The 14,119-nt window shown below is 39.6% G+C and overlaps 2 protein-coding genes across 2 annotated transcripts in view; both read left to right on the top strand.

The window, feature by feature from the left end:
• The first annotated feature begins 305 nt into the window (after positions 1–305).
• Positions 306–8,168, top strand: LOC103383308 (large neutral amino acids transporter small subunit 3-like). Its single transcript, XM_008316374.3, has 15 exons — positions 306–640; positions 2,125–2,335; positions 2,436–2,619; positions 3,189–3,244; positions 3,496–3,572; positions 4,221–4,313; positions 4,409–4,542; positions 5,009–5,151; positions 5,477–5,623; positions 6,216–6,251; positions 6,350–6,482; positions 6,913–7,042; positions 7,111–7,184; positions 7,324–7,447; positions 7,848–8,168. The coding sequence occupies exons 2-15, from the start codon at positions 2,182–2,184 to the stop codon at positions 8,049–8,051; spliced, it is 1,689 nt and encodes a 562-aa protein (XP_008314596.1). The 5' UTR covers positions 306–640; positions 2,125–2,181; the 3' UTR covers positions 8,052–8,168.
• A 690-nt stretch (positions 8,169–8,858) lies between these two features.
• The window catches only part of LOC103383320 (palmitoyltransferase ZDHHC5-like), a 14,058-nt gene continuing 8,797 nt past the window's right edge, over positions 8,859–14,119 (top strand). Inside the window, exons 1-2 of the mRNA XM_025058448.1 lie at positions 8,859–9,495; positions 11,244–12,819. Coding sequence (XP_024914216.1) covers positions 12,654–12,819 — 166 coding nt within the window. The 5' untranslated portion in view covers positions 8,859–9,495; positions 11,244–12,653. The remainder of the gene's footprint in view (positions 9,496–11,243; positions 12,820–14,119) is intronic.

Here is a 14,119-nt window from a genome sequence, read left to right as displayed (position 1 = left end):
CATATGTGTCTTTGATGTCATGACGATGTAGTTTGGAGTGTGTGTGTAACTAAGTCCTGTGTCGAGGTGAAGACTGAAGAGTCGGACGTTTGTCGTGTTGCTGTAAATGAACGTTTATTTTCTTGAACGACAATTGAATAAACGCCAATTAGATTAAATTAAAAAAGAAAAAACAAACACTTCCTGTCTCGGCCTCTGAATATCTGACAACATACGGCTCTGGATGTATGTCTGTATATTAACAGCTAAATATATGTGTATATATATTTGTAATTTACATATACATTGTGTATGAATTTGGCAGTAAAAATACTGGAGTTTAAGAAAAAGTTGCGCAAAATGTATTTTAGAAATAATTTTATAAGAATGTGTTTCTGCTGTAACTGGAACAAAATATTCGATTTCGCAATCATTCTTCTTTTTCCACAGGTGCACCTGTTTCCAGTGTGTGTGCGTGTGTGCGTGTGTGTGTGAGCTCCTTTTGGACTTGGACAGCGTGGGTGTGAGTGAACACTGTTTGAACCACATGGCTGAAGGGAAGGACACGCTCAGACCAGCGTCAGGAGCAGAGATCAATCAGAGAATTGAGTTTTTTTCTTGTTGGACGTAGAAGTGAAGACTGGGCCGAACGTCTGCCTCTGTAAGTCATTCACACTGCTGAACATGAGCGTTACTCTGTAAAAGACAGTTCCACCGCAGGTGTCGCTTTAATCTGAACTGCCCTGACGCTGCAGAAACACATCAGAGTCAGTGCTGTGTCCAGGACTGGACATGTAGAGAACAGTAGGGATTTAAACAGACGTCTCCCTGTCAGTAGGTTATTTTTTTTGACACCTTTCAAGTGTGACAATTAAAAAATAAATTGTCACATAATATTTGTAAAATTTGACCTTTTTGCGTTTAGCTCCATCAAACAACACAGTGTTCTGCTGCTGCCTCGTGTGGTCAGTCTGTGTTACTGCATTACAGTAGTCTGCAAAAATACAGTTGAGGGGGACATTATTTTTAATAAATGTCACCGCACTTTGCCTTCACTGTATAACGGTAGTTTATTTTTAGGCAAACATGCACACGTTTCACGGAGGGCCTCAGCTGATTGGTTGTTCTGAACATGTGGATGTGAGCTGCCCCAAACTAGAGTTGTTATTGTTGGTCCCAGTTCTGTGTTCTTGTCCTCGAGGGGAACGGCAGAACATTAATCCTGACCAACTTCTCCTGTAGAACATTAACTCGCAGGAAACTTCCAGCAGGCACCTGCAGACGTTCTCGCACCGCTGTCAAATCCTGGGGTGAAAACTCAGCCCAGAGCACAGGCCGACACAACGGTACACCCAGGTTTTAGAAAGAAAAAAATAAATATAATATAGACAGATAGATTGACATTCAAATGTGTTCAAATATTCAAACTATTGAGCAGCAGGACTCGCTCTGAGTCACTGATTTATCTTAGGGGTCGTGTGTGTGTGTGTGTGTGTGTGTGGTTATATACAGTGGATGACACTCGATAGCTGCAGGTCCAGCTAAATCTGAAGATGACGTGGTGTGAACCGTCTTAGCTGTCAGGTGTCATCTTCCTGCGCCCTCTCTGACACTTCACTCACGTCCTTTACAGGATTCACAGTCATGAGCTGATGTCACGTCAACTCCGTCCATCTGCCACTCGTACACATCAATCCATCGCTGTAATTTCTCCGTTTAAAGATAGAGATGATTATCCACAGTGGACGTTTTATCAACTGAAATATAACTGGAAACAACAGACAGAACTGGGCTTCAGTTCACAGACTGAAGAAGGAAAAACCCCACGGCCACCGCCAAACAAAAACCTCACAAAACGTATATGTTTAGTAAAAATGTATTCCTGTTTGGTTGAAGACAACACTAATATACTGGCAGGAATTGAAGAAAGACACTCACAAAGATCTTCTTCAACAGCTCTGATGATGTTTTTTTTTAGTTTTTGTAGCCATCTGCTGCCACCTAGTGGAAAATAATTTAATTGCTCTGCTTGTAACACATTGACAAACAAAGAAAAAATATTAAATAAATAATAGTTCTCTGACCAATTAATTGAAATTTGATCATTTTCTACGGCATACCTAATGATCTCTTATGGTGCACTAGTGTTCCACGGACCAGTGGTTGGGAATCTCTCTGCTCTTCGTTGCACCTCCAGCTGCCATGGCTCCCAGTCTGGCTCAGGCGTACAGGCGGAGGTGGTGGATGGCTGTCACTGCCATCCTGGAGAACCTGCTCTTCTCTGCCGTTCTGCTGGGCTGGGCCTCACTCCTCATCATGCTCAAGAGCGAAGGCTTCTATTCCCACATTTGCGTCGGTAAAAACGGCCTCTCCTCGTGTGTGTGTGTGTTTGTGGTTAGGAACAGTTTGAAACTCACCTTTTCTGACGTGTTTGTGCGACAATTCTCTCTCTTCAGGAAATGACACACTCAGCACTAATGCCACGTCTTCAGAAGGTTCTGGGTGGAGGAGCTGCGTGGAGCAGGAGGAGACCTTGAATCTCGGCTTCACCATTGGCTCGTTCCTGTTGAGTGCTGCCACGTTTCCGCTGGGCATCTTGATGGATCGATATGGGCCACGCCCACTGAGGCTGGTCGGCAGGTATCAACCGTGGATCGTCTGTCAGGCCTGATCAAAATTATCCCATGTTTCATTTTTATTTCTTATAACAAATTAACTAAAATAATATATAGGAATATTGATTCAAATAAATAAATAAATTTCGTATCGTTAGGGTTCTCCGACATTAGCATAATTGTGTAATATACTGTATGTAAAGATCGTTTTTGTTTTTTCCCCCAACAATGATTACCTGATAACGCAATGCTTGGGTTTTGCCTAATTTATTTATATTTATATTTATATTTATATTTATATTTATATTTTTTTTTTGTGCCCTAAAAAATAGTTTTGGAGAAAAACGGCTGTATATTAAAATGAAAGTCACTAGATGGCAGCATTGCAGCTCATTTTATTAATCTAGTTTTATAATCAGGGGATTGTATGGAAGAATACAGTGGTTTGTACAGATAAACAAATAAATATAACCAGGCCTATATTGGAATCTGAAATTAGGTGATGGGAAATATCGGTATCGGATATTGACAAAAAGTTACATACACTCCCTTCACACTCTCTTCATCAGTCGCCTGTGTGTTTATGGATTTCAGTTCCTGTTTTGCAGCCTCCTGTGCAATGATGGCAACGGCCGCGTACAACCCTGAAGGTGAGACGGACTCTGGGATCTAAAACTCTACTGTGGACTTAGAGCAAAGTACAACTGAAATATGTCACATTCACAGAAGACCCAGGTAGTAAATGAGAATAGTTTGTATTTAGAGAACGCAGTATTAACTGAGATGACTGAAGTCACTCAACACCTAAACTGTCTGTAGCTGCGGACCTGCTGCCGTGAAAAATTGTAAAGTGAAATTATCGAAGGAGTGATTTGATGAAATCTTTCATCTGGTCCGACAGTGCTGTCCTTCCTCATCTTCATCGCCGTCTCTTTTAACGGTTTTGGAGGAATCTGCCTGACCTTCACCTCACTCACAGTACGATTCCCTCACACACAGTGACATTGAACTGGTCTGCATGATTCTTTTAATTGTATTCTTTTTTCTTATTGTAATACCATGACAGGCCTGTGGTGTCAGTGTTGTGTCTTATAGTGAACAAGGGATTTATGCTGAACTAAATATATCATTTCATAAAACAAGGGATTTATGCTGAACTAAATATGGAATTTCCTGCTTGGACATAAACGACCAAAACAAACAGGCTACAGTACTCTGTTCCTACAGTATGTTGTGTACTGTGTAGTATGTTGTGTACTGTGCAGTACAGTCACATACAGTATTGTGTTGTATGTAATTGTACCAGTTTTTCTGTGCCTTCTCAGAACATTGAGCCAAACAACAGTGTTTCTGTAACGTGTGTTATCAGACACATGTCGTGTGTGTGTGTGTGTGTGTGTGTGTGTGTGTAACCAGATCAGCTGCCAACAGCTGTATAAACTTTGATAAGTTAGTCTGAAAAAAACTTTAAAAAACTTGAGAAAACAAATGAAACAGTAGAACTAACTGTCCGTCACTAGGACTGTATACTGTTGGACAATAATATCAGTTGTCTAATTTATTTTATTTTAACTTGATACATTTTAAATGAAAATTTTTTAACTTTTTTTTCCCCTAATTTTACAGTTGCCAAACATGTTTGGAAACATCCGGGCCACGATCCTCTCCCTGATGATTGGCTCGTACGCGTCGTCAGCCGTCACCTTCCCTGGTGTCAAAGTAACAAACAATAAGAAAAACATTTCTGACGTTTTAGTCTTCCTCTCCTCTTTCCTAACTCCCGTTTCCTACTCTTCTTCCCGTTCATTTTCCAGCTGATCTATGACCTTGGCATTCCCTTCCACGTCATCATGTGGGTGTGGTCTGGAATGGCCTGCATCGTTTTCCTCAACTGCTTCCTGAATTGGCCCGCAGAGTCCTTCCCTGCACCGGAGGACGTCAGACACACGTCAGTACCGTTAAATCTCTGCTGCCCCACAGTGTTCAGTTTGGTTTTATTCACCATGAGATGGTTAAACAACCCAACAAAACAAACGCAGTTAGAGGTGAGAATGCTGGGGAAACAGGAAGTCTATGAAGATGAAAAATGATCAAGAGAAAAACAAAATACAGTGAGTAAGAAAAATATAAGACAATAATAAAAATAAGAGCATAAATACAGTGAGTAAAATAATTAGATTCAGTAGTGGAGCAATAAAAACGAAGGCTAAATAAAGTGAGTCATAAAAACACAGTCAGTGGAGCAAGCAAGAACAAAATACACAGGAATACACGCAGTAATACTCTGAAACGGTGTAAACATGTAGTACTGAAGTAGGTAATGAAAAGTAATAAATCAATAACACATGTATTGATTGATTGACTAATTGATTCAGTCGTAAATGAAGCCCATGTTTTTATTTTTACTCATTCAGTAAATCAGTGAAACTAAGTGGCGTAGTGACAGAAGACAAGGTGACTGGAGACAGATACATCACTCACGTCACCCTCATGAAAGACATGATGGACGGAAGGAGACCAGAGCCAGATCAGATGGACTCTGAAGGTCCAGTCCAGGGTGAGGACATCACTGTCCAACACTGAGTATGTTACAGTTGGAGCTCAGATCATTTAAACTTCTTCTTCTTCTTCTTCTTCTTCTTCCTCTTCCTCTTCTTCTTCTTCTTCTTCTTCCTCTTCCTCTTCTTCTTCTTCTTCTTCTTCCTCTTCTTCTTCTTCTTCTTCTTCCTCTTCTTCTTCTTCTTCTTCTTCCTCTTCCTCTTCTTCTTCTTCTTCTTCTTCCTCTTCTTCTTCTTCTTCTTCTTCCTCTTCTTCTTCTTCTTCTTCTTCCTCTTCTTCTTCTTCTTCTTCTTCTTCCTCTTCTTCTTCTTCTTCTTCTTCAGGCTCCGTGCCACTTTGTCATTCCGTGTGCTCACCAATCTTCCTCTGGAGCGTCATCACCATGGCCATGACTCAGTTGAGACTCATCTTCTTCATGGGCGCCATAAATAAAATGGTGGAGTTCCTGGTCACTCATGGAGACCCCAACCGTAAGAACCACAACAACTAAACAATGTCTTTTTTTTTTTCAACTTTTCGACCTTGGCTGGTCTGGTCAAACAAAGGCTCACTGGAAATAGAGCCGTCTGGTGCAATAACGAACTCCAGACTTTTTTTTTTTCAACTTTGCCCTGGGCCCACAGCAGGCCGTGGCTGGTCTGGTCAAACAAAGGGTCACTCTCTCTCTCGCCGTCTGGTGCAATAACGAGCTCCAGAAAAAAAAACAAAAAAAACATCTAATCTTTAGCTGACCATAATCCATAGCTGTAAATGGGCCAAATTGTTGTCTTTATAAAGAAGAATGAAACAGTTGGATACAGGAGGTCAGCAGATGTCACCTCTATGAGATGTTCTGGGCACAGTTTCCACTTATGACGTCCTGGATTTGACTATCGGTCATTCTTAATGGACCATGAAAACATGAGCTAATGCACTGTTTTGCATGAAAACAATTGGGAAAATACAGATTTTTTTGTTATTTATATGTAACTATGTTATGGTTTTACAAAATGAGTTTAACACCCCATGCAAACTCGCCACCTAGTGTTAAAATGCATATTTATTTTATATCTTTTTTTTCAGCCTCAGCAGAGCTACAGAACGAGGTGAAAGAACAAGGTAAGAATCACCACGTCTGTCTTCATCTGTCTCTAACTACGAGGTATTTAAGACGTCTACAGCTGCAGTTCCCAACTCCGCCTCTGTTTCCACAACAGTTGGTTTCTACTCCTCTATCTTCGGCGTCATGCAGCTCCTCTGTCTCCTGACCTGTCCATCCATCGGCTACATCATGGACTGGAGAATGAAGGAGTGTGAAGAGGAGAACACAAACACAGCGACAGAGCAGAGGTGTCTCCTCCTGCTGGAGATGTTGTTTACTGCAGGTTTCTTCATCACTGGAACAATAAAATGTTATTTTATATTTTTCAAACTTTCCTCTTTAGCAAGATTGGAAATATTAAAAAAAATCCTACAAAATGTTTTTCAAGCCTAAAATTCTGCAATGGTGGAAAACATCCAGCTGAACAAAAATAATGTCTAAAAAGTTGTCGAATGATGACTAAATTAAATTATTATAAATAGAAAATGACAATTATTAACAAAATGTAAAAAAAGAAAATGTCATAACAAAATTAATAGCTAAGACAAATGTTTAAAAAACATATTTTACTGCCTTCAATGTAAAAAAAGAAAATGTCATAACAAGGTTAATAGCTAAGACAAATGTTTAAAGAGCTAAAAAGGTTTTAAAATTATAAACATATTTTACTGCCTTTAGAATATCAGATCCCCTGAAGAGAGACCGAAAGGTCCAGAAACTGACCAATGCCATGAGGGCCTTCATCTTCACCAACCTCCTGTTGGTCACGTTCGGAATCCTTTCCTTGATTGACAACCTGCCGCTGCAGGTGAGACAATAACTGCCTGTGGGGTTGAAGTGATTGTGTTTCTTACCTGATCGTGTGTTTCCCTTCAGATGGTGTCATTTGTGCTGCACACTATAGTCAGAGGTTTCATTCACTCCTGCTGTGGAGGCCTCTACGCCGCCGTGTGAGTACAAAACGTTGGGGGCGCTACAAAAATACAAATTTGTCAAATGTAGAAAAACTTATAAATAATATTCTTCCAATGTTCTTTATGTCTAAAAATATATTTTAAAAACGATATCCCCACACCTGTTCCATTCCAGTTATCCTGCTAACCACTTTGGGACGCTAACAGGCATGCAGTCGATGGTCAGCGCCGCATTTGCGCTACTCCAACAACCACTGTTCGTACTCATGGTGGGACACCTTCGAGGAGATCCTTACTGGGTAAAAAAAAACAAAAACACATGCAGGGTTTTAAAAATGTTCAGATGTACAGTGATTTATTTATTTATTTATTGATTATTGTGGATCTTTATTAAATTAAATCTATGTGGAGGTGAATTTTTAGCAAAATTACAATTTGATGAAATTTCTGCCAGCATTTCTCTCTTTTTTTTCTTTGTTGTTTTTTACTATTAAGGTTTGTTTTTGGATTTTTTTCTTGTTTAAGAAGTTATTTTTAAATAAGTATTTTGATAGTCACAGAAGGGTAAATGACAATAGCTAACAGAAACCTCTCTAATGTCTGAAGCTGACACCAACGTAGAGTGGAGGATTACTAGTGTAACTACTGTAGATACTGTAGAGTCCAGTGGATGCAGTGAGCTGTGTCTTCTCACGACAGATCAATCTTGGCCTCCTCATCTTCTCCCTGACTGGCTTCCTGTTGCCGGGTTATCTCTTCTATCACAGAAGAAACCTCATCAGAGCAAAGGCAGCACGTGACATACTGGCCGCAAAACAGGACAATGACAGCACGCCTCTCAGCCAATCAGAGACTCAAACCAAGAACAGTGGGAACACAGCCAATGGATACTCATCACAATAGACATGTGATCATATTTAATAGTTAGGATTTCGTTTTTTGTGAGTCAGGGATATTTTAAATATTTTCAGAGCCAGCATTTGGTTTGACGGGGCGATGTGGTTTGTATTGACCTTGTCTTTGGTTTGACGGGGCGATGTGGTTTGTTTTGACCTTGTCTTGGTTAGCTAACGTGCTACTTTACTACATACATCTTGGTTAAGACGCCACCTACAAACCTCTGTATTTTATGTAGCATTAATTCCAAAAGATGTTAAAAAAAATCCACAGAGATTTGATGCATTTTGACAGTATCACAATCCTGCTGCGTATTTGATAATCTCCTGTTCCATCACATGCTGAGCTTGGTGATGACAAGACCAGTTTGCACAACATAACATGGAGAAACACTGTTGGATGAATCCATTTTGGAATTTTTCATATGTAAATCGGCTACATTAAAGTTACTTTTTGTTAAAAAAAAAGTTTCATATGGATTTTTATTGTGGTTGGAATGATGTCTGTCTATCTTTGTTGTTAAACATTAATCAATTACTAGGTTTTTTATTTTATTTTTATTTATTTTTTTGCAGCAGTTCCAAAATGTGGGTAAGATGTGTTTTTGACACAAAGAATACAGAAAAATGCCACATCTAAAATTTAATCTAAGAACGTATAAACTAATCCAAAAGAGAGTAACTGAATTAGTAATTTTTATTGAAAGTTACAAAAATCTTTGTCTTCCTATTAATCGATGCTCCATTTTGCGCAGACAATTAAAACACGTGATCATAAAGCACTCATAACTCCAAGGTACACGTGAAAGCCGCATTCGTTCCCATTTCCCAATCGAGAAGTTACATTTACCATCTTTCCAAAATCACGTGAAGGCAACGACGCGAGACTAAAAGGACCAGAGAAATGACATTTAAAAATAAATAAAAATAAAAACAATAAAAAACAGTTACAACGTTTAGAAGATTAAACGTCTTCTTTTAGAAAATTCACGTCCAGTTGCCTCATAGACATTTTAAAAAATCCGTTTCCCCGAAATGTGCTCGTATGCTCACATCATACATGTTAATAATAATGTGGTCAATATGGCCCACGGTCACTCTCACACTGTGACGTAATTTGACAGCTTCCGGGAGAATATTGCAGCCGAGTATTAGTGCAGCCCTCTCAATGAGAACACAGCTACAGTCGTACCAGAGCCATGGGGAGTTAAATCTACCATTTATCTGAACGACTATTAGCCTAGCTACCGCTGGGTAGAGAGGCTAACTGCCGGGGCAGCTGCAGCGGATCCTCCTCTGCTGACTCCTCCGAAGGCACTGCCTAAAACGGACCGCTACGTGTCATCTGTGTGTGGATTCCTGTCATTTCGGGGGACGCTTTTTTTTTTTTTTTTTTTTGCAGTAAACGGTCACCGCGTTTGGAGCACAGGCGGCTGAGGAGCGTCTGTCAGGTGAGATGGTCTGTTAGCCAGGCAGTAGCAGCTAGCCGCGGCTATTGCTAACGCTGCACGAAATGCAGCCAACGTTAACCTTACATTTATGCTCAATTTGAAATATACAATTGTGTTTTACAATATTTATATTTTCCATTTTTTTGTTTTACTTGAAAGTAGCAATAATAAAACCTCATTAAAATAAAGAAACATGAAGGTTTTAGTGTAACATCATTTCTCCACCCACTGGACGTTCATTTCATTTTATTTCATTTTGCCATTATTTTTTTTAATAATATAAACTCAAGCCTTTGTCTTAGTTAAGATACTCGCAGATGTAATAAGACGCTTGCATTACACATTTAATCGTCTTTTGTAAAGCCCCCATCACCGGGGCTGTAAGCAGCATCCCTACTCATCACTTGTCCACACCCAGGTTTCTATCCGACTCCGGTGTTGGCTGCATTAGCGCCAGTGAAGAATATTACAAATGCTCCGGTAATGCATCTGCTCCTTTATGCAGGAAGGTTGTTGTACTACACTTACTATACTATACTATAGTATAGCGTGTACTGTACATTAGGTACACCTGTTCAACCGCACCCTGCCGCAAATACTGTATCTCAGACAGTGTGGCATGGCATGAATGTAAGCATGAGCCACTGTGTGTGTGTGTGTGTGTGTGTGTGTGTGTGCCAGCCACCTGAAGGGGCTGCACCACATCCTACAGTCTGTGTATCTGAAATGTCATGACTGCTTTGGGTTTTTTTAAAATAGAATTTTCTACCTTACAGAAAGAGCTTCATGCAGTTTTCAGATTAAATGCAATTTTTTTTTTGGCAAACAGGGTGTAATTAACAGCCCATGCTAGTGTTTTGTGTTATGTGTCCTGTCTGATAACCATCCACAACGGAGAGTCCAGACTATAACCCGCTCTGTCAGGCAACCTGTGGGCACATTTCTCGGGGCCTGACAAATTGAAACATGTTTATCTTGTCTCCAGCATTTGGGCGTGCAACAATTTACAGAGACTGGTCACCCAGAAGGGATCTTATCTACTTGGCAACAGTTCTTGAGTTAAAACACTCTTGAGTTAAAACACACTCTGTTTTTTTCCTCTTCCTCTTCTTCTTTTCTCCTCTCTCCAGGCGAGTCATATAATTGAACTGTTGTAACTTATTTTCTTCATTACCAGACTTTACTTTAAGTAATCTAATTTGGTCATTCTTGGATTGGCTGTGTTTTTCCGGAACAGCGAGAGTTCAGGGAAATTTATGCTAATTCGTCTCTTGGCCTTTTTTGAAAGTGCTGATGGTGTCTTTACCAAAAAGCATTAAAAGTGCTTAGTTTTGGTTTTGGTCAGACTATGGCAGTGGACTATACACTATACGCCAGTCTGTGTAGCAGAAGGCAGAGTTGTACAGTCCCAGTTCTACTTTGTCTTCATCATATTTTTGAAGTTTTATATTTACATTTATTAATTAATGTCATCATTGAAAACAAAAATATTAATATTTATTTCTTGATGTCATTGAATCTTTGAGTTTCTCTGCAAATCTGATGTGTAGTTTACATCATATAAAAGCTCAGCTAGAACATTAATTATAAATGATTTATTTTTAATTATATTTATGTATGTTTATGTCTTATGGACAATTATAAGTTTATTTAATAACTGATGAGCATTTTTTTCTGAAGCCTAGTTTACTGTTTCTCTGTGTGCTGTATAAAATATTGATTTTAACCAAATATTTTCTCCTCTTTAGGTTTTGAGTCCTGACTGACAATCAATTGTTTTGAGACTTTTTTTTTTATATTACTGCCACAACAGCTCTGGCTGGAGAAGTGCTTGCTGAGACGAAGAGCGCGGAGCACACAGTTCCTTCACACATTAAGATAACAGTCTCTGGTTGGTCATTTTCATTTTGTTCCATTGCACTGGAGGGGCCAAAGTATCCAGGAGATTATTGTTGGAAAGTCCAAGCCAGGCACTGTGCGGGAAGGAAGGAAATCCCTGGAAATTTCTGAAGACAAAAAGCTTTGTTGCTGGAATGCTCCACCAACAGAGTGAAGCAAGGACACCGATGGACGGGACTAAGTTGAGCTAAGGTTGAGCTCTCTGGATTGATACAGTCCTAACAGCTTTTTCCACTTTGTTTCACATGGCAACAGATGGATGTTCAACAGAACGTTCCTCCACTTCCTTTGGACATCACTGTTGTCACTTCCTGCTGTCACAAACTCACTGCCTCCAGCAGGTGAAGTGGTCCGTGGGAGCCACCAGCAGGGTTGAGTGATGCCCCAACACAGGAAAAGCAGGCTACTCCACTGGCCCCTTTACAGACTCCTGAGCCCTGGACCTAAAGCTTACATTCTCCTGCCATAACACAGAAAGATAAAGGGACTTAAAAAAAAAAAAAATCACAGATGCACACTCTGCTCATCTGAAAACTCTTTGGGACTACAGCTAAGAGAAAACCTCTATTCTTAGTTGCTTGCTTAGTTCTTATTAAGAAAGAAAGGGGGCGCTCAAACACCACCTTAGTTCACTGCGTTCTCTCATCTATCTACTTAATTTCTAGCTGTTGTAGTCTGTCTGCTGCCAAAACCTTTACCTCTGGTAATCAGGTACCTCATCGATGTCCCATTTCAATAGTACGCAGATCAACCTAACACACACTGTCGGACCACATTAATAATTAACTTAATTTATGCGTTTCATCTTAAAAGTCCAACGTCTAAGTAACAGCTATATATTTGATTGCACTTGAATCGTGGTTCTGACATGATTGTCTCGTTATCTTTTCCTTGTCACTGCTGTGATGTTGGACCTTGGTCTGTGTTTACAGTCAGTCACGTTATGTTGAGGGAAATGCAGTTACAGCAGTGGTGTTAATGTGCCTCAACCTCTAAGAATCTGTGGCTGAATAATTAGTCCAGCCTTCCAACAGGGAGAGAGCTTTTTTAGCCTCATTTGAATCTCCTGCTCTCTTAATCAGAATTGATGCAAAATCTGCAAAAAAAACCACACGTCACCTTCAGCGACTTTTACTGCATCGTTCTTGTTTTTTTTCTACGTCTTATTTTTTCTCTAACTACATTCCCCCCGTGTGTGTACACATAAAAAGTAAAAGCAACTTTACCGTGGATGACAAAAACGCCAAACACCGGAAGTAATGCCAGGAGGCAGCAGTAAGAGCGGAGGGCGGGGGCCATCCTCATCACCCCTCCCACACTCCGTCGTCCCGGCCAACAGACCCCTGCGACCCTCCCGCTACGTCCCCGTGTCGGCGGCCACCTTCTTCTTGGTTGGATCCACCACGCTGTTCTTCTGTTTCACGTAAGTCTTACATTTCCACAGCATGGATTTATTTACAAATGTTAAGAAAAAAAAAACACACACACAAAACATAATTCTAACAAAGACACAAAACTGTCCTGTCATCTAATAAAAAAAATAAACGTACTCAAATAAAATTACCTTAAAGATAAGTGGCTGAAGACTAACAAAAAAATAACTAAAATATAAAAAAAAAATTAATGCTCGTAAAAGACAGTGGTTGGGTTCACTTTTACTTTTAAGTCAGAAAATAATTTAAATATACCCAAAGATGTTAGGAGTGACTTTGGAAAAAAAAACTGTATGATATGTTAAACATCATACAGTGTTAAATTAAAGTTATATATATATATAGTATATGTGTATATATAAATATTGCCCTAGAACAGTTTCAGTGAAGCCTCTAAAACAGGGCTTTTGTTCCTGTGGTAAAACATTAATTTTCCGTTGTGTGTGTATTTGTATGTACTGTTTATAAGTTAGAAAATCTAATCTGTGTGTTTGGTAATATCCTCGGCCGGCAGCTCTGTGCTTCAGATTAGTGAGGAGAAATTAGGCCAGCATCTGTCACCCTGACAAAAGCTCTTCATCCTGTCGCTTACAGATTTTTTTTTTTTTTTCTTTACAAATCTCTCATTGTTTGTGTCTGTACCAATGCGAGTTAATGAAACGCATCACAAAAGCCTATTAACAATCTGTCTGATATTAAGACACACGTGCTTTTGATGAATCTTCCCACCGCTGCTGTGTCAGACCAGGATGTGGTAATATGTCAGTGTAAATTACACTGGAGTATTTTCCTCAATTCGTCAGAAGTATCTGTCCTCTGTGGACCAGAGAAACCAGACTTGGACTTTATGAGTTTACAGTCACGTCCCATCAGTTTGATGGGACGAGCTCTGGAGCATCTGATGGACAGGATGGGATAAAGTGACCAAAGGCAAAGCTGGGAGAGACTTAATCAGGAAGATTGGACCATGGGTGGGTGATCGCTGCCAAAAGAGACGTGCTGTGGGGATCAGCAGGGTTTAATGAAATATGTTTCTGAAGAGTGAATTATTCTATGGAATAAAATAGAATTAGTTTCACAAACAGTCATTTATTGTCATTTAGTGCATTCAATAAAAGGCATTTTATAAATATTATAAATAGTGTATGTAATGAAATATAACACACTAGATTAAATGACCTCATATTTGACAAAAAATCTCGGCCTGTTTAGTTGAACATGACGCTGATATACTGGCAGGAATTGAAGAAAGACACAAAGATCTTCTTCAACAGCTCAGTTTTTTTTTTTTT

This window comes from Cynoglossus semilaevis, chromosome 9 (assembly GCF_000523025.1).
Source record: "Cynoglossus semilaevis isolate Cse_v1.0 chromosome 9, Cse_v1.0, whole genome shotgun sequence".
Classification (NCBI taxonomy): domain Eukaryota; kingdom Metazoa; phylum Chordata; class Actinopteri; order Pleuronectiformes; family Cynoglossidae; genus Cynoglossus; species Cynoglossus semilaevis.
Note: the sequence above shows the minus strand (reverse complement) of the source record. Positions and strands in the feature narration are given on the sequence as shown.

Excerpts from the sequence above, each read along its gene's own strand:
- LOC103383308 (XM_008316374.3), top strand. The coding sequence starts at position 2,182 with ATGGCTCCCAGTCTGGCTCAGGCGTACAGGCGGAGGTGGTGGATGGCT. Across the intron at positions 3,573-4,220 it reads TGACCTTCACCTCACTCACA|TTGCCAAACATGTTTGGAAA; the intron begins GTACGATTCCCT and ends CTAATTTTACAG. Across the intron at positions 6,252-6,349 it reads GAACGAGGTGAAAGAACAAG|TTGGTTTCTACTCCTCTATC; the intron begins GTAAGAATCACC and ends TTTCCACAACAG.